The 17,833-nt window shown below is 40.9% G+C and overlaps 1 protein-coding gene across 1 annotated transcript in view; it reads right to left on the minus strand.

Moving 5' to 3' along the window:
- Positions 1-250: 250 nt before the first annotated feature.
- The window catches only part of asap1a (ArfGAP with SH3 domain, ankyrin repeat and PH domain 1a), a 28,538-nt gene continuing 10,955 nt past the window's right edge, over positions 251-17,833 (minus strand). The window contains 29 exon segments of the mRNA XM_084706766.1: positions 251-2,994; positions 3,543-3,665; positions 3,783-4,087; positions 4,090-4,189; positions 4,191-4,297; positions 4,467-4,531; positions 4,733-4,808; positions 5,542-5,709; positions 6,800-7,034; positions 7,218-7,325; positions 7,449-7,516; positions 7,696-7,811; positions 7,936-8,021; positions 8,177-8,363; positions 8,725-8,816; positions 9,118-9,251; positions 10,236-10,402; positions 10,606-10,654; positions 11,083-11,170; positions 11,732-11,801; positions 11,886-11,986; positions 13,525-13,611; positions 13,802-13,877; positions 14,019-14,104; positions 14,489-14,618; positions 14,936-14,985; positions 15,724-15,798; positions 16,083-16,228; positions 17,663-17,735. Of these exon segments, the coding sequence (XP_084562892.1) occupies positions 2,920-2,994; positions 3,543-3,665; positions 3,783-4,087; positions 4,090-4,189; positions 4,191-4,297; positions 4,467-4,531; positions 4,733-4,808; positions 5,542-5,709; positions 6,800-7,034; positions 7,218-7,325; positions 7,449-7,516; positions 7,696-7,811; positions 7,936-8,021; positions 8,177-8,363; positions 8,725-8,816; positions 9,118-9,251; positions 10,236-10,402; positions 10,606-10,654; positions 11,083-11,170; positions 11,732-11,801; positions 11,886-11,986; positions 13,525-13,611; positions 13,802-13,877; positions 14,019-14,104; positions 14,489-14,618; positions 14,936-14,985; positions 15,724-15,798; positions 16,083-16,228; positions 17,663-17,735 (3,243 nt within the window). The 3' untranslated portion in view covers positions 251-2,919.

Below are 17,833 nucleotides of genomic sequence, written 5' to 3' on the forward strand. Positions count from 1 at the left end.
CTCCAAACTTTGACTGGGTGTGTGAAGAGATTCAATACATAGCCTAAAGGTAAAGTTGATCAGTATGCCACAGTTCACTGCTCGATTAATGTCCTTACTTTTTCTTTTTACTTTCTCAGGGGCTTTATTTTGGCCTATTTGCAATTGCACATCATCGACACTGGTTTTATCCACTCATTTAATTAAGGAAAGTAAAGTGATGGGTTGGTGTAAGTTATGAAATATAAGGTATGACATTCAAACAAACACATTTCACCATAAAATATTTATTAATTACTGAATTATGGAGTGTCCCCAATACAAAGTGGCAAACAGTGCAGCCAGTACACAGGTAAGCCAAAAGTGGGGCAAAGTGGGGAAAATTATGAAGGGATTAACAATTGAATCCAGTTATTTCACAATAAAACAATGTATAACTACAAACAAAACACTGTTTGCCATCACCCTTTCCGTTTAATAATACACATCCAGTATCTCATGTTAGGTTCAACACCAACTGGTGAACAGTGTTGAGGTGACCATGGTGAATTTATTTGTAATTTCCCTAATCCAGCCAGGTAAAATTATAGGTTAAATAAATAAAGTAACTAATCTAACACTGCACTTCATTTTTTTTTTTTTTTTTTTTACATGTATACATAAGCGACCTGTGAAGCAGTTCATTTATTGCCACAGCTGTAACTTGTCTTCAGGTTAGCTACATTAGTGGGGCTCCACTGTTTTTGCATGGTCTAAATGTTTGGATTTCCATTCCACAGCATGTGTATTGGGGTAAAAGTCTTGCTGTGATAGCATAAGAATTAAAGTATTCTCACACTTCACGAGGGACCCTTTCAAAACTTTTTATAAACTGAGGTGATACTGCCAAAGCGCAAGCTAAAAGGAACACATTAAATGTAAATGTCAGAATTGAACATTGGTGAGATCTTACACTTCAACTCTTTCTGTTTTCCTTCCTCGCAAAAGAACAAGCTTAATGAAATGTAAACAGAGAAGTTTGCAAATCGCAGAGGCCTTTTGTCTGCCCAATGACTCAACAAATAACAATTGACTCAATACTCTGGAATGGAATGGTTTTTGCTTTCACACTTGTACTTACAACAGTCCATAAAAATACCAGCATCCAAAACACAAGAGGCATTCATAAATACATCATCTGTTTTTGTTAATTATGACAATAAAACATAAGTAAAACCATTTAGTGTTACCTCATTACAAGTGTTTCATTGGTCACAACTGATTCCACTATAAGAACATAAACAATAAAATAATATTTGACCACAATAAAAAAGGATAAAATTCCCGAAGGTTTAATGAGATTATGCATATGTTTTTTTCAGCAGATCCTTGAATGCCTGTTTCAATCAGACTGGTCTGTGACCTGTGTCAAGGGTTAGGGTTTGTGGGCCAGTGGGTATCCCTGTGTTCTGTTTCTCCAATCCCCAATGCAGTCACCAATACTGAACTGTAACTCCATCATACAGGCCTTCCAGCAGTCTTATGCATAGAAGAAATTGTAACAGTGAATGTCATTTTAAGATGACACTGGAAGTTTGAAAAGCCGAGTTAGACATCTCACTCAGCCGTCATGTAGATGCCATATTCAATTGTGACAATGGAAACCGCTATCATTGTTTACAATGGCCATCTTATTAGGTGCTTTTTACCTATAACACCATCTGTAATTTGTGAGGGGGTGTATGAGAAGCAATCAGCCCTTTTACCATAAACTTTCCATATTACAATTCTAGCATTGGTTACAATACATTTCTCATTGTGATACAACATGGATGGTGGGCACATGTTCACATTGTGGACTAATTCTATGTACATGCACAGATGTCAAAAGGAGTTTTACATAAAACTGGGTTCAGCACGTATCTCAAGTAACATTTAGACACGGATTGGAGACAATGAATGTGTTGTCACACAACACATTTTGATAACACATCACTTGATTTGGTCTTTAACAATACTATAAATATTCGCAAGAAATTAAAGGAAATGAGCAATACTGTACTGAAGTATGACTAAGAGTGGTCACAGTAAATATCAGCATAAGTGAGCATCAATGACAGTCAATCACTGTGATTTTTCCTTGACCGTCTGGTTCTAAAATTGACATTTTAGCTTTTCTTTCCCATAAATGGGGGGACAGAAGCCTTTTGTGAATCTACATGACCAATACTGTGGGAAATGGCCTCAGATCAATATTAAACAAACCTTCAATGTATGAAAACGTTTGACTTTTTATATTGTAACATCCCTTTAAGGGTTTATAATATATGCAATATAACTAATGAACTTATCATAGACCCCCCCTCATGGCCATGAATGCCCTTCCTCCAGGAGTTCAAGAGATGATGATGACATAAAACAGTCCATCTAAAATGGTATAACATTAGGACACCAACAAGATAGCCCTACTTCTCTAAGCAAGCAGGGTCATTACAGTAAGTACACTATGCACACTTGGTTATGTACAACATGTATGTATATACATGAACATGTATGTACGTGTTAAGTACATAGATGTACACATGATGTGTACATATACATGTAGAAAGACTAACAGACGTACATATATTTTTGCTAACATATAAACATACATATAGTTACAGCGTACATCAAGAATCAAGAAATCAAGAAAGTGCGTGATTCCAATAGCTACTGCAAACCCAGTGTTGTGCATGCCGGGTTGCTATGGTAATACTGGTAGGCAGGATAACACAGCATTTTTACAAGTCTTCATTACTATGAGGCTGGGTGGGATTTGTCTTACATGTTATTTTGTTGTTCTGTTTGTTTGGGTTTCCACAGCAGCTATTTACACAGACTCCCCTCACAGTCCGATGTGAAGCCAGGGGAGGGCAGGGCTTGTGCTAGTGGGAGGCGGTCTCACACCTTTCTCTCCAGCTGTCAGTCAGACAGAATGTGCACAAAGGACATGGGAAAGGCCCCTTTTCTCTCGGGGTGTCCTTCTATGTGCCCGATCTAAAAAGAAAAAACAAGTACAGTAGTAATAAACAATGTTGTACGTCCTTAATATAATGAGTGCAATCAGTATTATTGGGAAAACTCATTGGCAAACTTTTAATTTACAGTTTGTCAACTTAAAGCCTGCTCATTACATTAAAAGGTAAGGTAGGTAAGTTTTGCGCAACTAGCAATTTTGGTGTGAGTTTGAAAATATCCAACCTAAAATATCTCACCCCCTTCCTTCAAAGCCACTCCCCCGAAACACGAGCTGACTACTGCAATGAGTACATGAGCAGTGTGCACGCAAGTAGGTAGGTAGGTAGAAAGGTAGGTAGAAAGGCAAGAAGCCCGTTCAATCATTGCATTGGGTCCGAATGCCATTTACTCATTAAGTTTGGTCTGAACGCAATGATTGGTTGTGTTTATTATAATTCTGTGACAGCCACAGATATCAGATTTATTTTATTTTACTGTCAGAAATATGACAAAAAGTCCTTCTCAAACATGACCTATCCCGCCTTTAAGTGAAAGGCTCTTCCAGATGAGGAGTTCTGACCACTTACCCACCACTCCTGGTCCTCCTCTCCTGTGACAATAATGACCTCTCCCTCCGCAAAGGTCAGTTCGTCCTCATTATCTGCCAGACAGTCATAGATGGTCTTCACCCGTTTTAATTTGCTCTTGCCCTGCAGGGGGAAAAAAAACACAAAAGACGACGACACGGCATGGTTTCTGAGTGATAGGTACAACACAGGACAACTCAATTGTAGAACTGGGAGATAGAAATGTTTTTGTCGTCTTACTGTATTAATCTTCCGAGGCAGAGGTACAGGCATCTCCATGGCCCCTGGTGGGCTCCCATTGGTCTCCTCACTGGCCTGTCTGGGAGATGGCTCCCCTTGTAAGCCAGACAATTGGCCATCCGCCGCAGGCTTGGTACCTGCCATGTCTGGAGGGGTGCGTTTCTCACTGACGGAGGGTTTTGGGGGGATGTCACCCAGTTGTGGCTTGGGAGGAAGGTCTTTGAGTTGAGGCTTGGGAGGAAGGTCGGCTATCTGTGGTTTAGGGGGGAGGTCGGACAGTTGCGGTTTGGGGGGCAAGTCAGAGATTTGGGGCTTGGGGGGAGCTCGCTCAGCTGGGGTTTCTCGGACAGAGGCGCTTTCTGAGGGGTATCCAGAGGGGTCAGTGGAGGTTTAGCTGTGGTGTCAGGGGGCTGGGGGGGACTTCTGGGAAGACTCTGTCTTCTGGAAAACCTCTGGTGGCTGACAGGGCTTGTCCACAGAGGGGAGGTGGATAGTGTCAATCTTACGTAGTGCCACTTGAACAAGGAGAGAGAGATGCAGGGGAAAGTATGTTGGTAGACTACAGATAGGATTTGTTAACAATATTTACATCCAAACTTCACAAAGATTATTGAACTTTGACTTTTGAATGCACTAGTATATTGAATTGTATTTATTATCAAAAAACAAAGAGATTAACCCTACCTTTCTGAGGTAGTTTGGGAAGAACCCTTGGACCAAGTGTTGATTTAGTGTTACTAGTGGTAGTGCTGAAAATAATACATAAATACATTGTATTATGTCTGGGATTTTTGGGAGGTAAAACATATACTGTACATTTAAATTTACAAACTGTTTAATTTAAACCATCATTTTAGGTGTCTGAATCCAATAGTACTCATTATATTTAGGCAATTCTGATATGAGCCGAAGGTTGCCCTTTGATTAAAACTGTAGTGATGGCTCTGTACCTTTGCTGCTGCTGAATTCCTTCAAACTTGTTAGCAGGTGAAGTCCTATTTCCTGGTGGGGGAGTGGACTCACTTCCTGTGTGGAAACAGTTGGATATTACATGGCTGCATGTGGTGTGTTACATATCACATAAGTTATATTGTTCAACACAGCTGATTGCAGTTATACACTGTGTTTTAATTTGTAAACATTAAATGTGTTTTAATTTGTAAACATTAAATGTGTTGTCTTAAAATTCACCTGTACAAACAACACAAATTAACAAGATCAAAAAAGTACATAAGCAACTAACCAGGCTGAGTCAAAATCACAAATAAGTGATATCAGTATCAGTAAAAAGTCTTGTGTAGGAGCAATGACTACTTAGACTGCAGGCCTCATGACAAGTTGTTCTAGTGTGAATGCTTTAAGAGGAAGTAAACCTAAAACGTTGCAAAGCAGAACCACATATGGACAGTGCACAGGCGGAAGACCAGCTCTATTTCTGTATGCCTTTTTATTCAACCTTTGCTTAAATCAGCCACACAGGACCCAGTGCATGCTGAACATTGTAACATGGATTATGCTCGATTCCTTGCAAGGTGACACCTATTTAATAGCAATACAACAATGAGAATCCAAAACCTTGGAACCAGCTCCCATTTGAAACTCTCAGAAAAACGTTTTTAAAGTGAACCCATTCAGCTGACTCAGTTGTTAAATTTTCAACGTGGTGAATCACTAAATACTTATTTAAGAATTTATTGTTACATGCAATACTGATGTTATTGCCGTGACTTTTCTCTTTCCGGTCCACAGTCCCACTCACCCCAAGCGACCCCACCTTTGCTCTGGGGGCCTTGCAGGACGGGGCTGGGGGGGTCGGAGTGCGTGCGCTTGTGGCCTGGGGGTGGGGGTGGGGGTCTCTTTTTGAGGGTGGAGCTACCTCCTCCGCCTGCAGACTGGGATCCCAGCGGCAGGGAGGTGGGAGGGCCACCTAGAAGAATGACACGCATCAAATGTGAAGGGACCAATCAGAAAGCAGACTTGTAAGACAGAACACAAATAAGTCTGTTTGTCCAGCAATTTAATTGTTCCTGACACACATACCAACCCAATAGTCAGCTAAAAACATTGCTGGTCTGACAGATGGGCCTTGAATTTCAAGTACATTTCAGACCTAGATCTATTTTTTTTTTATCTACGTATGTGCTTTTATTTTGAGTTGGAGTTTACTGAACCAAGGTGTTGATCAACATGGTGCTGGCTGGCAGCATTTGCATATGAAGGCAAAACAAGGATGTGAAGTGTGACCTGCTGAGACAGTGTGAATGCCTTCTGTCTGACTGCTTCTTACCACAAGTTATAAATACTGAACTGATGGTCTCGGTTTGGTGTCTTTTGACACAGACAAGAACACAGAGCAATGTCTAAAAACAATAGATTACCAGTTTATTTTATTTATCTCCATCAATATCAATCTAAATGTTAAACACAAACCTAGTCACATTAACTATGCAGCAACAGTAAGTGACTAAGAGTTTGTCGTTTAAATGTCTCTGGATCAAAACCCTCAAACTCTGAACACTGTTACATTCCTAGGTAAGGCTTATATAAACAGTGCTGTAAGCTTCTATGGCATATTCTATTTAGCCAAGGGCCCAAGGCTGGAAAAAGGTGGATCCCAGCTCGGCATTCAAACTTATCAGGCTAACCGCTGTAGATTTCACAAGTGTAGTAGCTTATGTGCTCCTCTGGCTGCTATGCAGTGTTGTGAGTGCAGTCCTCTCTGTGTGTTAGTATGATCAGCTTCTCCAGCTTGACGGGGTTAACTCCCAACAAATGACTGCTTAATTGTTTACTTAGAAAAACAAAGAATGTGATCAAGTGTGTACAAGTTTGTGTGATTTATTACTTGAGTTTTAAATACAAAAGCAAAAAACAGTAAAACCTTTTCAACTCAATCTAGTGTATTCGGTTGTGTCTGTTACCTGTATCTCATTGTTCCAAAAATAGGAACCCGCTTCATTTCAGAAAAAAACATAAGGTACAAAACCCTCCAGGAACAGCCAGTCAAGGAATCCTACCTTTCCCAGTGGTCCTTCCCCCCAGGGAAGCCCCAGAGGCATCAGGCCCAGGTGACGGAGGAGTGTCGGTGGAGGTGCTGTAGACGGGGTGGGCAAAGGCCCCGTAGGACAGCCGCTGCTTGTCTCTGTGCGGAGCATAGCTCCCTGGGAGAGTGAGTTTATCTTGGGGGGAGACACTGGACGAGTGGCAGAAGCTCTGGGGCCGTGGGGAGCGCTCCTTCTTCACGGGGCTGGGCTGAGGGGGGAGGTTGATTCATTCTAACGTTATCCTCACGGGACTGGTTGATAAGCTTACACGAGATACTCAGACCTGTGCTGAGATGTTACGTTTGATCTTCTCACTGAATAATTAGATGCAAGTTCTCACAGACACAATTACAGTCACAATTACAGGGGGGGGGGGGGGGGCATTGAGAACCTTGTCATCCAGGTCGTCGTCACTCTCGTCTATCTCCTCCAGACGCAGGCTCCACTCATATTCCACATGGACATGAGGGTTGAACTTCCCCGTTGCTGCCTCCACCAACTATGGATGGAGGGAGAGCGCACCCAAGGTGGAGCACGGTTAGCAGGCTCAATTGTACAGACACGGTTGGTGCTCTCGTCTGGTGGCTTAGGGCAAAGGCTACAGCGCTTAACTGGTACTTACTGGTTCCTCACACTGGGAGTTCCTCAACCTCCTGGCTATGTCCAGTGCTGTCTCTCCTCTCTGATTGGCTGAAAGAACAAAGTAATGAGATCACCATTAGAGCAGTCTGCAATTTTGAAAGACATTATTATTTCCATGAAATTACCATAATAAGACTGAAACACAAATAGTTAAGCCAACATACAGTACATAAATAACAAAGTGGCAATAAAGAAAATAATTTTTTGCAAATATTCCAGAAGCAGACCTATGTCAATGTCCGGTTTGCCCCGCAGCAGTAATTTGAGGCACTCCTGTTTTTCATACAGGCAGCAGTAGTGCAGCGCAGTGTTGCCGCTCTCTGTCTGCCTGTCAAGGTTTCCACTAGATGGAGCAAGAGAGGAGAGACAGAGTAAATCAAATTCCAGCAGGAAACAAATGACTAATTTAATTAGAAATTCATAGATCCTGCACAGGTTATGGTAGAGTTGGTGTTAGGCCTCTCTACCTGTTTTGCACAAGGAAGTCAACCAGATGCAGAGAGGTTTGGTCTGCAGTCCTCACAGAGTAGTGAAGAGCCGTCTCTCCAGCCTCCTGTACAAAAGACAGGTTTCGGTTTGTATTCATCATGCTTACTGCAGACGGTTAGCCCCTGTGAGATAAAGCCTTTGCACAAGTCTGGCATTCTGTTTGACAGTCTCTGAAACCTTCCATTGGTCTGTTTAGGTTTGAGTGACAGGTCTTTTCACCTTGCCTGCCTCTGGCAGTGGCTCCATAAGCTCCGCCCCCTCTGCGTAGAGCTGGACCAGTGACAGCAGATCTCGTGAGCGCACCGCCTCGTACAGCTCTGCCTGCCTGCTGGTTGCTGTGGCCCCGGTCCGGCGAGCAAACTTATGATCCATGTATTTGGCATTGATATACTCCTTTCTCACTGTCCTGGGATAGGGAGTCACAAGTTTGTTGGCAATGGGGAAATATTGATTGGAACCTATGCATTACTGGCTTTTACCATCATCTGTCAACCTGATAGTGCTCATACAATAGTGGAGTGTCCTATTTGGAGTTTTTGTCATTGGATATAAACCCAATAGGACCTATTAGGGTTCAAGAATGACAACCAAGTGTTCTATTCTAGCAATATGTATTTCTATAAGATCGTGTTTAGTAATATCAAGCAAAAGAAAACTATAAGAAGAAACGAATGTAGTTAAACTGGCTAGCTCGACACAGTCAAAGTTCAACTGTGTCTGACATCAGCAGCATAGCTTGTAGCTTCAGTGAATACGTGGACACTCACATGTCACTAGATGGGGTTGGCTTTGGCGATGGAGATGGGAGGTTTCCCTCCATGATATCATTGAAACTGCTGTTGCCTATGTTCTTTGCCAGCTGGGGGGGGGGGGGGGTAGAGGGACAAGGAGACTGACTTCAATAACACATCTTTTAAAAAGAGAAATGTAATGGAAGTGATTGGTAACTTGAAAGGCATTAGAATATCTGTCTAAACCAATTACTAAAGTGCAGAACATATATAAAGTGTTGCATAACAGTTAACAACTGTAAATAGCAGTTTATCACAATACCGGTCAGCCAAACAGTATGACAGCTATAGATCATAATTATATTTGTATCATTGTTTTTGGATAAGCAAACCATTAAAATACTAATCCAAAGAAAGTTTCCGTGTTACCAGGAGTTCGGAGGAGCCCAGCTTGTCCAGCTCCATTGACTGGATGCGGGAGATGTGGACTCCCATCTCCCTGTGGATCCCAGAGCACTCGATGCACGTCACGACACCCAGGTTTGTGGACAGCCACTTGGGGTCTGGGGAGAGAAACGGAAGACAAATGAAACCGAAGTTCATTTTCTTGTCCTCCACAGATTTTTATTATATCGTCAAAAGTCTCGTGCTGGAATCATAAAGTGGCCATTTTAAAACATGGGTGTTTTCCAAATGTTATCAAAGAATTGAGGGTTTTGATTATAAAAATATCAAAGTTGGTTTCCAGTTTTAACGTGCACAAAAGTGAACTGCTGAAAGTTTCCTCATAGTTCTATCCCAAGAAAAAAAAAGTTCATTAAAGATCTGTTACTATTTGGAGATGTGATTCAAACAAAAAGGCTTGATTGCACTTCACTTAATCAGCAAAAGAGGGAACGTGATCCATTCCAGATTGATAGTTTCATGCAACGTCCTTGAACAGTAAATTAAATCCATGGTGGAGTAATTAAACACCAAACTGTATTGTGTGACAACTGCAGCATTACACCATGTTAACGGTGTAAATTGAAAAAGAAAAACAAGTTACACACACAGATGAACACATTTCATTGTGCATAATTCAATTCAATTAGTAAGCAAAGAATAGGTCAAACGAGAGAGAGAGCTAAGGGAGGAATGATGGGTTGAGAGAGATAGAGGGAGGGGGTACAACGAGGGGGGGGGGGGGGGTAGAACTGCGTCAATTTTTGCTGCATTCACAGAATACACAAGTAGTCAAGAGTGCAGGATCTGCCCAGATACCAAAATGGTGGGTGGAGTCTGGCTACAGGAAGTGGAACAGAGGAGGACTCAGGAAACAGAGAGCGGCAACACAGCTGCATGAAACTGGCTCACTTAACGGATGACTTGAGCAACTAAAACTGAAAGTAAATTGAACTGAACTGACACTTATTTCTTCCTTTCTTTCACACCAGAACACATATACACACACAAACATGCAATACCCTATTTGCTGACACATATTTACTAGCTCATGCTAGTTGATCTATGCTGTAACACACTGTGTGTATGATTCTATAGTTAACCTGCAGCGCCGCAGTCACAGCAGAGCTCATTCCCGGGCATCCGGAGTACATCTTCAATGATAGCTTTGGTCAGATCCTCCAGAGTGTCCTCTCCTGCTGTGCTCTGACCCCCCTGGAACGCCATGTTCAGAGCCTCTTCCTTACTGTTGGTCAGCACCGAGATCCAGCTACATGCACACAAACACACAAACACTTACACATTAGCACAAAGACACCGCTGGCAGAGATTTACTCTAGGTTGATGACACACGTCACTCACACACAGAGACACCTTTTTATTTACTGTTGAAAAAGATCTGTTGTCACAGTCACATTACATAATACACCTACACTACCATGTAGTACAAAAATATTCAGTAAAGCATCTTACATGACAAACTCCTGTTCATCTTCAGCCTGGAAATGATATGTGCGATTATCTGTGTGAGGGGAAAAGACGCACCATGAATACAGTAATATTAAAGTAATACATGAACATAATAAAGTAATACATGAACATAATAATATTACAAACTCTTTGTACAAACGTGTCAACTGTGACACATTTTTTAGTTCAAATTCCTAACAGTCGGGTGTGCTGTGTCCCATTGTAAGCGATCACATGATCCACATGATAAAAAATGCACATGCACCATTTATTGACAAATACATTGTTTTAATAAATGTATTCATCAGTAAGCTACCTACATTTTAGCGGAGTTCAAAGTGAATTCAGAGGATCTGAAATGATCTTTCTCTCTCCTATTATTTTCCACTTCTATAGTGAAACAGCAGTGAGCCCTTTTCAGCCCGTCGTCATGTTCATGCAACAGTAAAATGGGCTTTATATGGTGGACTAGTAACCTACGGGAGATGAGGTCAAAGCACTTCTTATCCTCCCCACTTGGTTTGACCTGGCAGGTCAACAGGTTTAACCTTACTGGCTGTCTGTTGGACTGAAAGACAAAAGGGAAGATGAACAGCATTAAAAAGAAGCAACAGTATGACATAGTCGTTCAAATAATTAATAAATGCACTTATTTCAGTGAGTAGCCATGTGAGGTGTGAGAGACAGCTACAGTGCACCGTCTGCTACCGCATAAACACCACAACAAACATCCAGTGTTGACTAGCCAAGTGGATGTTAGCAGCAACCGAAAAAGACAGTACAAACACGGACGGACACACACACACACACACACAATGTTAGTTTCATAATGTTGACATTGTGTAGCTCACAAAGCACACGCAGGCAGACATGCACGCACACCCCACCAGGGATGAAAGGGACGTGGACAGAACATTAATGAAGCAACCTCATTTGCACACAGCCCCCCTGCAGCGTGTGAACTGTGGGTTTGGTGGTAGGAGACACCAGCCTCAGCATTCCCCCCTACCTAACCCACTGGAATATAATCAGTGGATCAGTCACAGCTCAGTTGAGATGGATACACAGAGAGAGAAACCAAAACCGAGAGAGAGGAAGAGAAGAGAGGAGGTTATGATGTAATACTGACCGTGGCATGGGAGATGGTGAGGATACCACTCTTTACGGAACACTTCCTCCTCTGCCACACCTTCCGTAGCCTTGAAAATGGAAATGAACCATGTTCATTTTATTCATGGTAATTCATTTAGTTAGAATTCAGTTGCACCAGCTATTCCACTCACCCATCGCTCTTTTTCATCAGATAGCCCTTTTTTTCACTCCCAAACTCTTTGTTTCCTTGGAGCTGGTGCATACTATAGCCACTCTGCTTGCTCTGAGAGTCCTGCACAGAAACAGCCATGTAGGATAACACAACTTGTCAAATTATTGACAATGTCCATTTATAGATTTCAAATGTATGTACACAGAGGAAAGGTACTGAAAGAATATTGGGCTACACATTACATTTGGGGTACAAGGTAACTACATAGAAATACTTATAGTAAGGTACAGGTTATTACAAGTGTATTACAAGTACAGGTTATTATAAGTGTAAGGTATGGATGAAGGTAGTTAGGGGTAAGTGGATGTTGTAAAGAGGCAGTTGAAGACTGTTTAACCAAAACAAGATCAACATCCACTTACCCTTGGAAAGCCCAACTTCCCTATACAAAGTTTCACTTGTGTAATAACTTGTACTGAAAAAGTCTGTGTAGTTCCATGGTAGTTAAACACTACAAAAATCAAGAAAAAATATCATTCCGTTACAAAAAATAGCAAAGGTCATGCAAATTCTTTTTTTTCCACCATTAACTACTATCCAAAAAAGTTTTACAAAGACTCGACCAAACTTACTCTCCTAGACTGCAGTCAGAAAGGGCAATGAAAAGGAGAGAGAGGTGGTAGGTTAGGCACAGGTTGTGTAGGTTAGATCACAGACACAGTGAAAGATCAAACAGAGTGAGGAGTGCATGGTCTGAGATGAACAGGGCACTTTCTGATCAATCAAATAAGACAAGGGCGACAAGACGAGAGAACATCTAATGTGTGTTTCGTTTACAGAATCTTATGAAGAGAAAGTAGAGGTGGACGTGCTATTCAAATATGCAGTTCAATCAAAAACAAATGACCCTATATATGGCCAAATTATGTATTGCTCAAATTGAACAATAATTACTTAAATGATCAATGGCAATTACTTGATCCTAGATTAAGCAGGAAGCCCCTAATAAATAGTTCAAACTATCCCCCTGCTGTAAGGAGCCCAACCGAAAGCTAAAGTAATGCTGGGTTCATATTTTACTGAGCAGGTAGTGTATGACACAGGTCACTGGCTTCCAGCACGGTACTGGCCATTGACTGGTATAACTAACAAAGTGACAAATGTCTTAAAGATTCATCAAGTCATGTCAAGTGTTTAGCTGTGCTAAAATATGGGTGCTATAATTACATAGATGTTAACATTTGAGATGTTCTCTCAAGTCTCAGTTCTCTCTCAAGTTCTCAGGTTGCCATTTTCTATTTGATTATTTTACTATTGTCCAAGAATTAAAAAATAAATATTAGAGATGCGAGTAACATCAACGCAGCGGATCAACGCACTGAGCACTGCTAGATTGAGCACACAATACCTCCCTTTTCCCTGGCCAGTGGTCATGTCTCAGTGGGATCACCAAGGAAGTGAGCAAAATGAAACAAGAGCTTTCTCACAGAACTACTTATATCATATAGGAGTATCCCATGAATCCAATTTTAGTTAAGTTCAGACTTTTGGAATTGATCCCAGATGTGCTTTGAAGCAACATTGTACAATAGGGAATTTAGTCATTCAGAACACCTTCAACATGGGCATCTTTGTGTAACATGGAACATGTGGCTTACCTCCTTTTGGTCAAGCTGTAAAGAGGATTTAATAAGGTCCCGGAGGGCGGTTAACTGCTTCTTCTCTTCATCCTGGGTTTGCTTTATCTGTGAAGACACAACATCATTGGCAGAATCCCTTGTTAGTGGTGCTAATTAACCTCAAATGATATATTTCAAACACTGCTTGCAGAATTTTTTCAAAAGCCTTTTATCACTACCCTTCATTCGAAAAGCAGTGCAGAAATAAAAGTGGTGTAATAAGTAGTGAATAATGAAAGTCAAGTGTGTCACCTACATTGTACAGGTCAGCGGCAAGCTTCTCGATGTACTGTTTCAACTTGTCTGCAGTTGTCATGCCATCCTGGAAAAAGCTTTGAACATGGAGATTGCGATTTAAAACCAACTGTTCAAGGATTAGATAATTAAATACTTTTGGTATGCTTGGTAAACTTGATTTGACTCTAGCTCAATTCCCATGGCAGGGTTAACATTGTACCAATCAGTGCACTTACTTGCACTGTGCGTGGTAGTATTTTATGAGGTTCTGGAGCAGATCGACTCCCTTCTTGGTCTTGATCTCATTTACTTTAATCAGGTACTGTTGGGAGAAGGGTTATTTGTATAAGAAAAACTTGACTAATCAGTTAAGACATCTGCTATTGAGAGACAATCAAATAAGAGTAAACACTTTTGCATTAAAATGCAATAATGTGTCCAGCTTTTACAGAAAGAACTCTACAAAAACAACTGAGTTTTATGAAAAATTGTCCTTAAAGAAGACGTGTTTTTATTTTTGTATATTGCACTGTGTGAGGGGAGAAAGTGTGAGTAACTGTGTTCGCACAGAAAGAAAGGGATGGCCGTGTGACATTACAGGTAACAGTGAAAACAGGGAAGGTTTAAAAGTCCGCAGAATGACTGAAAGACACAAGTAAATTACGTGTGTAGGTGAACAGACAGAAACATTTACACCCGCACTGACCTCACACATCTGTAATTGGAAAAGCCGGCGCTCCTTCTCCATTTCCTCAGCTATCTCGGCACCAGTAATCTCCGTCCGGATCATTCCATGCTGTTTTGCATGCTCTCTTTTCTCCTTCTCAATCTTGGTGCTGGGATGAGTCATTGAAAATATTATTATACTCCATCTGTGTATTGTTTGTTATGTTAACATTTTGACATTCATTTAACAGACACTTTTCTCCAAATCAATGTACAAAAAGTGCATTGAGTAAGTGCAACTTATTTCATTGTAGCTACAGTATGAAGTTTGAATACCCTACTGTGTATTCTCCTGTCTAGAGCACATAGGCCTAATGATACTCAATGATCAGTCAGTACTGCAGGTGGTTACCAAAAGAAACATAAGGCTTAGAAAAAAGAAGCATAACACTTTGTATCACAAAAGCATGTAGAAATGTTGACTCACAACTTAGCTTCGTAGTCTTTCCATGCCTTGTCAAAAGGTTTCTTTATATCCTGGGGATGGCAGATAATTGCATTGAAGTCATTTCACATTGATCTTCCGCATTTAACTCTATTTTTCATGATATTCAGAGGCAGATTGTAAAACTTTTGAGAAAATATAAGTAATAGAAAAGAGTATTATATTAAGCCAATAATGGGAACGTTTAGGATTACTCATTCATTGCTGCTACTGTAGAAACCATAGCCCATTCTTTATATCCAAGGCAGTAAAATCTGGAAGGTCACACTCAGACATCAAATAGGTCTTTAATCATAAACCTAAATTAATTAGTGTTTTGAACTCAAATGTACTTGGCCACAACCCAGCAAACATGAAAACAACTGTAGTGTGGATATTAGAAGGAGGAATGGTGGCAAATACAGGTTGATTTTATGAAGCAGGTGATAAACTTGCTGGTGTGCAATGTTTTGCATTCAGACTGTACAAAACGCAGTCTCCAGAGAGCACTCTGTCCAGTTTAACACCCAAATGAGACAAAAGTGTCAGCTCAATTCATGGGCTTCCTCTGATCCTTGGACACAGGGAAATGGCAGCGTTGCAATAAAAAAAAATGGAAAAAAGCAGTTTATTTCTGACTGTGACAGCCAGATGAAAGAAACTCAAAGAGTAGTGCTTTAAAAAATGTACTATGTAGACTTTCAAGATGGTAATGAACAGTGGTGCAGGGGCTATTTCTGTGCCAACTGGCAGCACTTGGCAGGATGGGAACAGGGCATCGTTTTTCTTACCCCCTTCACTCCTTTCAGGTCCCCTTTGAGAAGCGAGTCCAGGGTGAAAATTAAGTTGTGGCTCAGGCTCTGAAGCTGACGAGAAAAAGAGAAAGAAAGCTCATGAATAAAAGGAGTTTATTTTTGGGGCTTTTATTATCACAGCCTAGCATGTCCTTGGTATAAATGGACATGGATACACAAGACCTGTTCACTTTTTCTCTTGTCCATACAGGCATACAAGTATTGTTACAGCCTTATCACAAGGTTACAGAAACTTCCAGCCATCATTCCAATACCAGAATGAAAAAACAAAACAAGCTGCTTGCCCATTTTCTATAGTGACAAGTCTTAATCATATTTTAAGTCATTTTCCTCACTAGGTTCTTGAGCAGTGCTGACAGCTCCTTGACTAGACTTGAAAACTTGACGAAGGCTGTGCCCAGGTCTGGGTTGTCCCTGCCCAGGAAGTTGCTGCCAAACTTGTCCAGTGCCTGCCCATAGGTCTCCTCATTCTGAACATGATCTGTGTTGATAGAAGAACAAAACAAACCCTTTTAACGGAAAAGTTAAGTAAAAAACAATCTTTGCAGTTATTTACACTTGATTTCAGAGACATTTTCAGAAACAACGTTTTAGACGATGCAATTTAAGTACATCAACACAAACTTAAACAACACATATTTACAAGTACATGGATCTGCATTCTCCCTTAATCCTCCATAGCATGAGCATCAAGTGCAGTCTAAACTCTGACAGGACCACGGCCTTCCCCGGAGCCACTGGGTTGCCTGCCAACTTATTCAAGATTTGACCTTGCATGGGAGCTTTAAAATGATTGGGGCAAAGACAATAGGTTTTTCTTTTGTCTCAAAATGACAATGACCACCAGACTACTTGGTACAGCGGGGAACAACAAAGCTAGTAACTCTGCTTAAGTTAAATGAATGGTAACTACATCCCCTTCCTTAGACAGGCTACAATATAAACAGCAATGCTTCGAAGGTCTTTTCCTGAATCATTTCTTTACCTCGTGGGAAAGAGATGATGTGGCTGGCTAAACCATGACTTCAAAGCAGGGATGTGTGCATCTATCCACAGTGTGAACACAACGACAAATGATCCCAACTAAACACCCCTGGGAAAATCTGCTTCTTTGCTTACTTCTAATCCCCAAACTGGGACAAACTATCATCTGTGTATTCCAACCCGGAAGATGAAAGAGGCAATAAAGCTGTCTCTAATCAAATGAAAACTTTTTTTTCCCCCGCATCAGGAAGGTTTTTCCTACACAAATTTTGCACAATACATGGTCACTACACATGTAACAGTGGGTTAAAGACCGAAAGAGAAGGGGTCTGTGACAATAAATGTCGACTAAAGAGAAATAAATTACAAATTAAATCTATTAAGCATACAGAATGCATTCTTACATACTTAGTCAGCCCGACTGAAGGACAGAACTTTTTAAGTGACTGACCAGATCAGCAGCAATGGCATGCACAAAATGTTGGAGATAACAATAGTGTAAATGGACCATAACAATATTCTAAAAGGACCTTAAAACTTGTAATTGTCACAATATTTTTTTACTGTGATTATTATTATTATTGTTGTAGTTTTAAAAGGCTGGAGGAGAAACACTCAAGCAGGAGCCAGGTTCCACAGCCTTTCTGCCCAAAAAGTTATCCTCTGATATTCCATTCTCATCTGGCATTGATTCTCTTCTGTTTAATGGAACCATTCCTAGGCAGTGACAATAGGTCACCTGTCTAGTAAAGAATGAGAACATTAAAAGAAAAGGCCATCCATTAAGCATTTGCATTCTGTTGAACTTTAGGATTTTACCCCGTCAAAAAATATGAATCCCAAAGTGGCCATACAACGCTGATTTTTGCAAACACTGAGAACAAGATTGACAGCAAAATGATGGCTTGAGTCCACATGAAATGCACTGTACCTTGACCAGAGTTGTATATGGCTTTGACAGACTTCTTCACCTTCTGAAGCGCTGTTCGGTCTTGATCCAAAGCCTGTGAACACAAAAGCATACATTCTTACCTTGAACACTGGTTCTATATTCTTGATTTGAACATTCTTAACCAATCACCATTCTTCAACTGGTGTTGAA

This window comes from Hypomesus nipponensis, chromosome 10 (genome assembly GCF_054491055.1).
Source record: "Hypomesus nipponensis isolate SF chromosome 10, ASM5449105v1, whole genome shotgun sequence".
In the NCBI taxonomy this organism is placed as follows: domain Eukaryota; kingdom Metazoa; phylum Chordata; class Actinopteri; order Osmeriformes; family Osmeridae; genus Hypomesus; species Hypomesus nipponensis.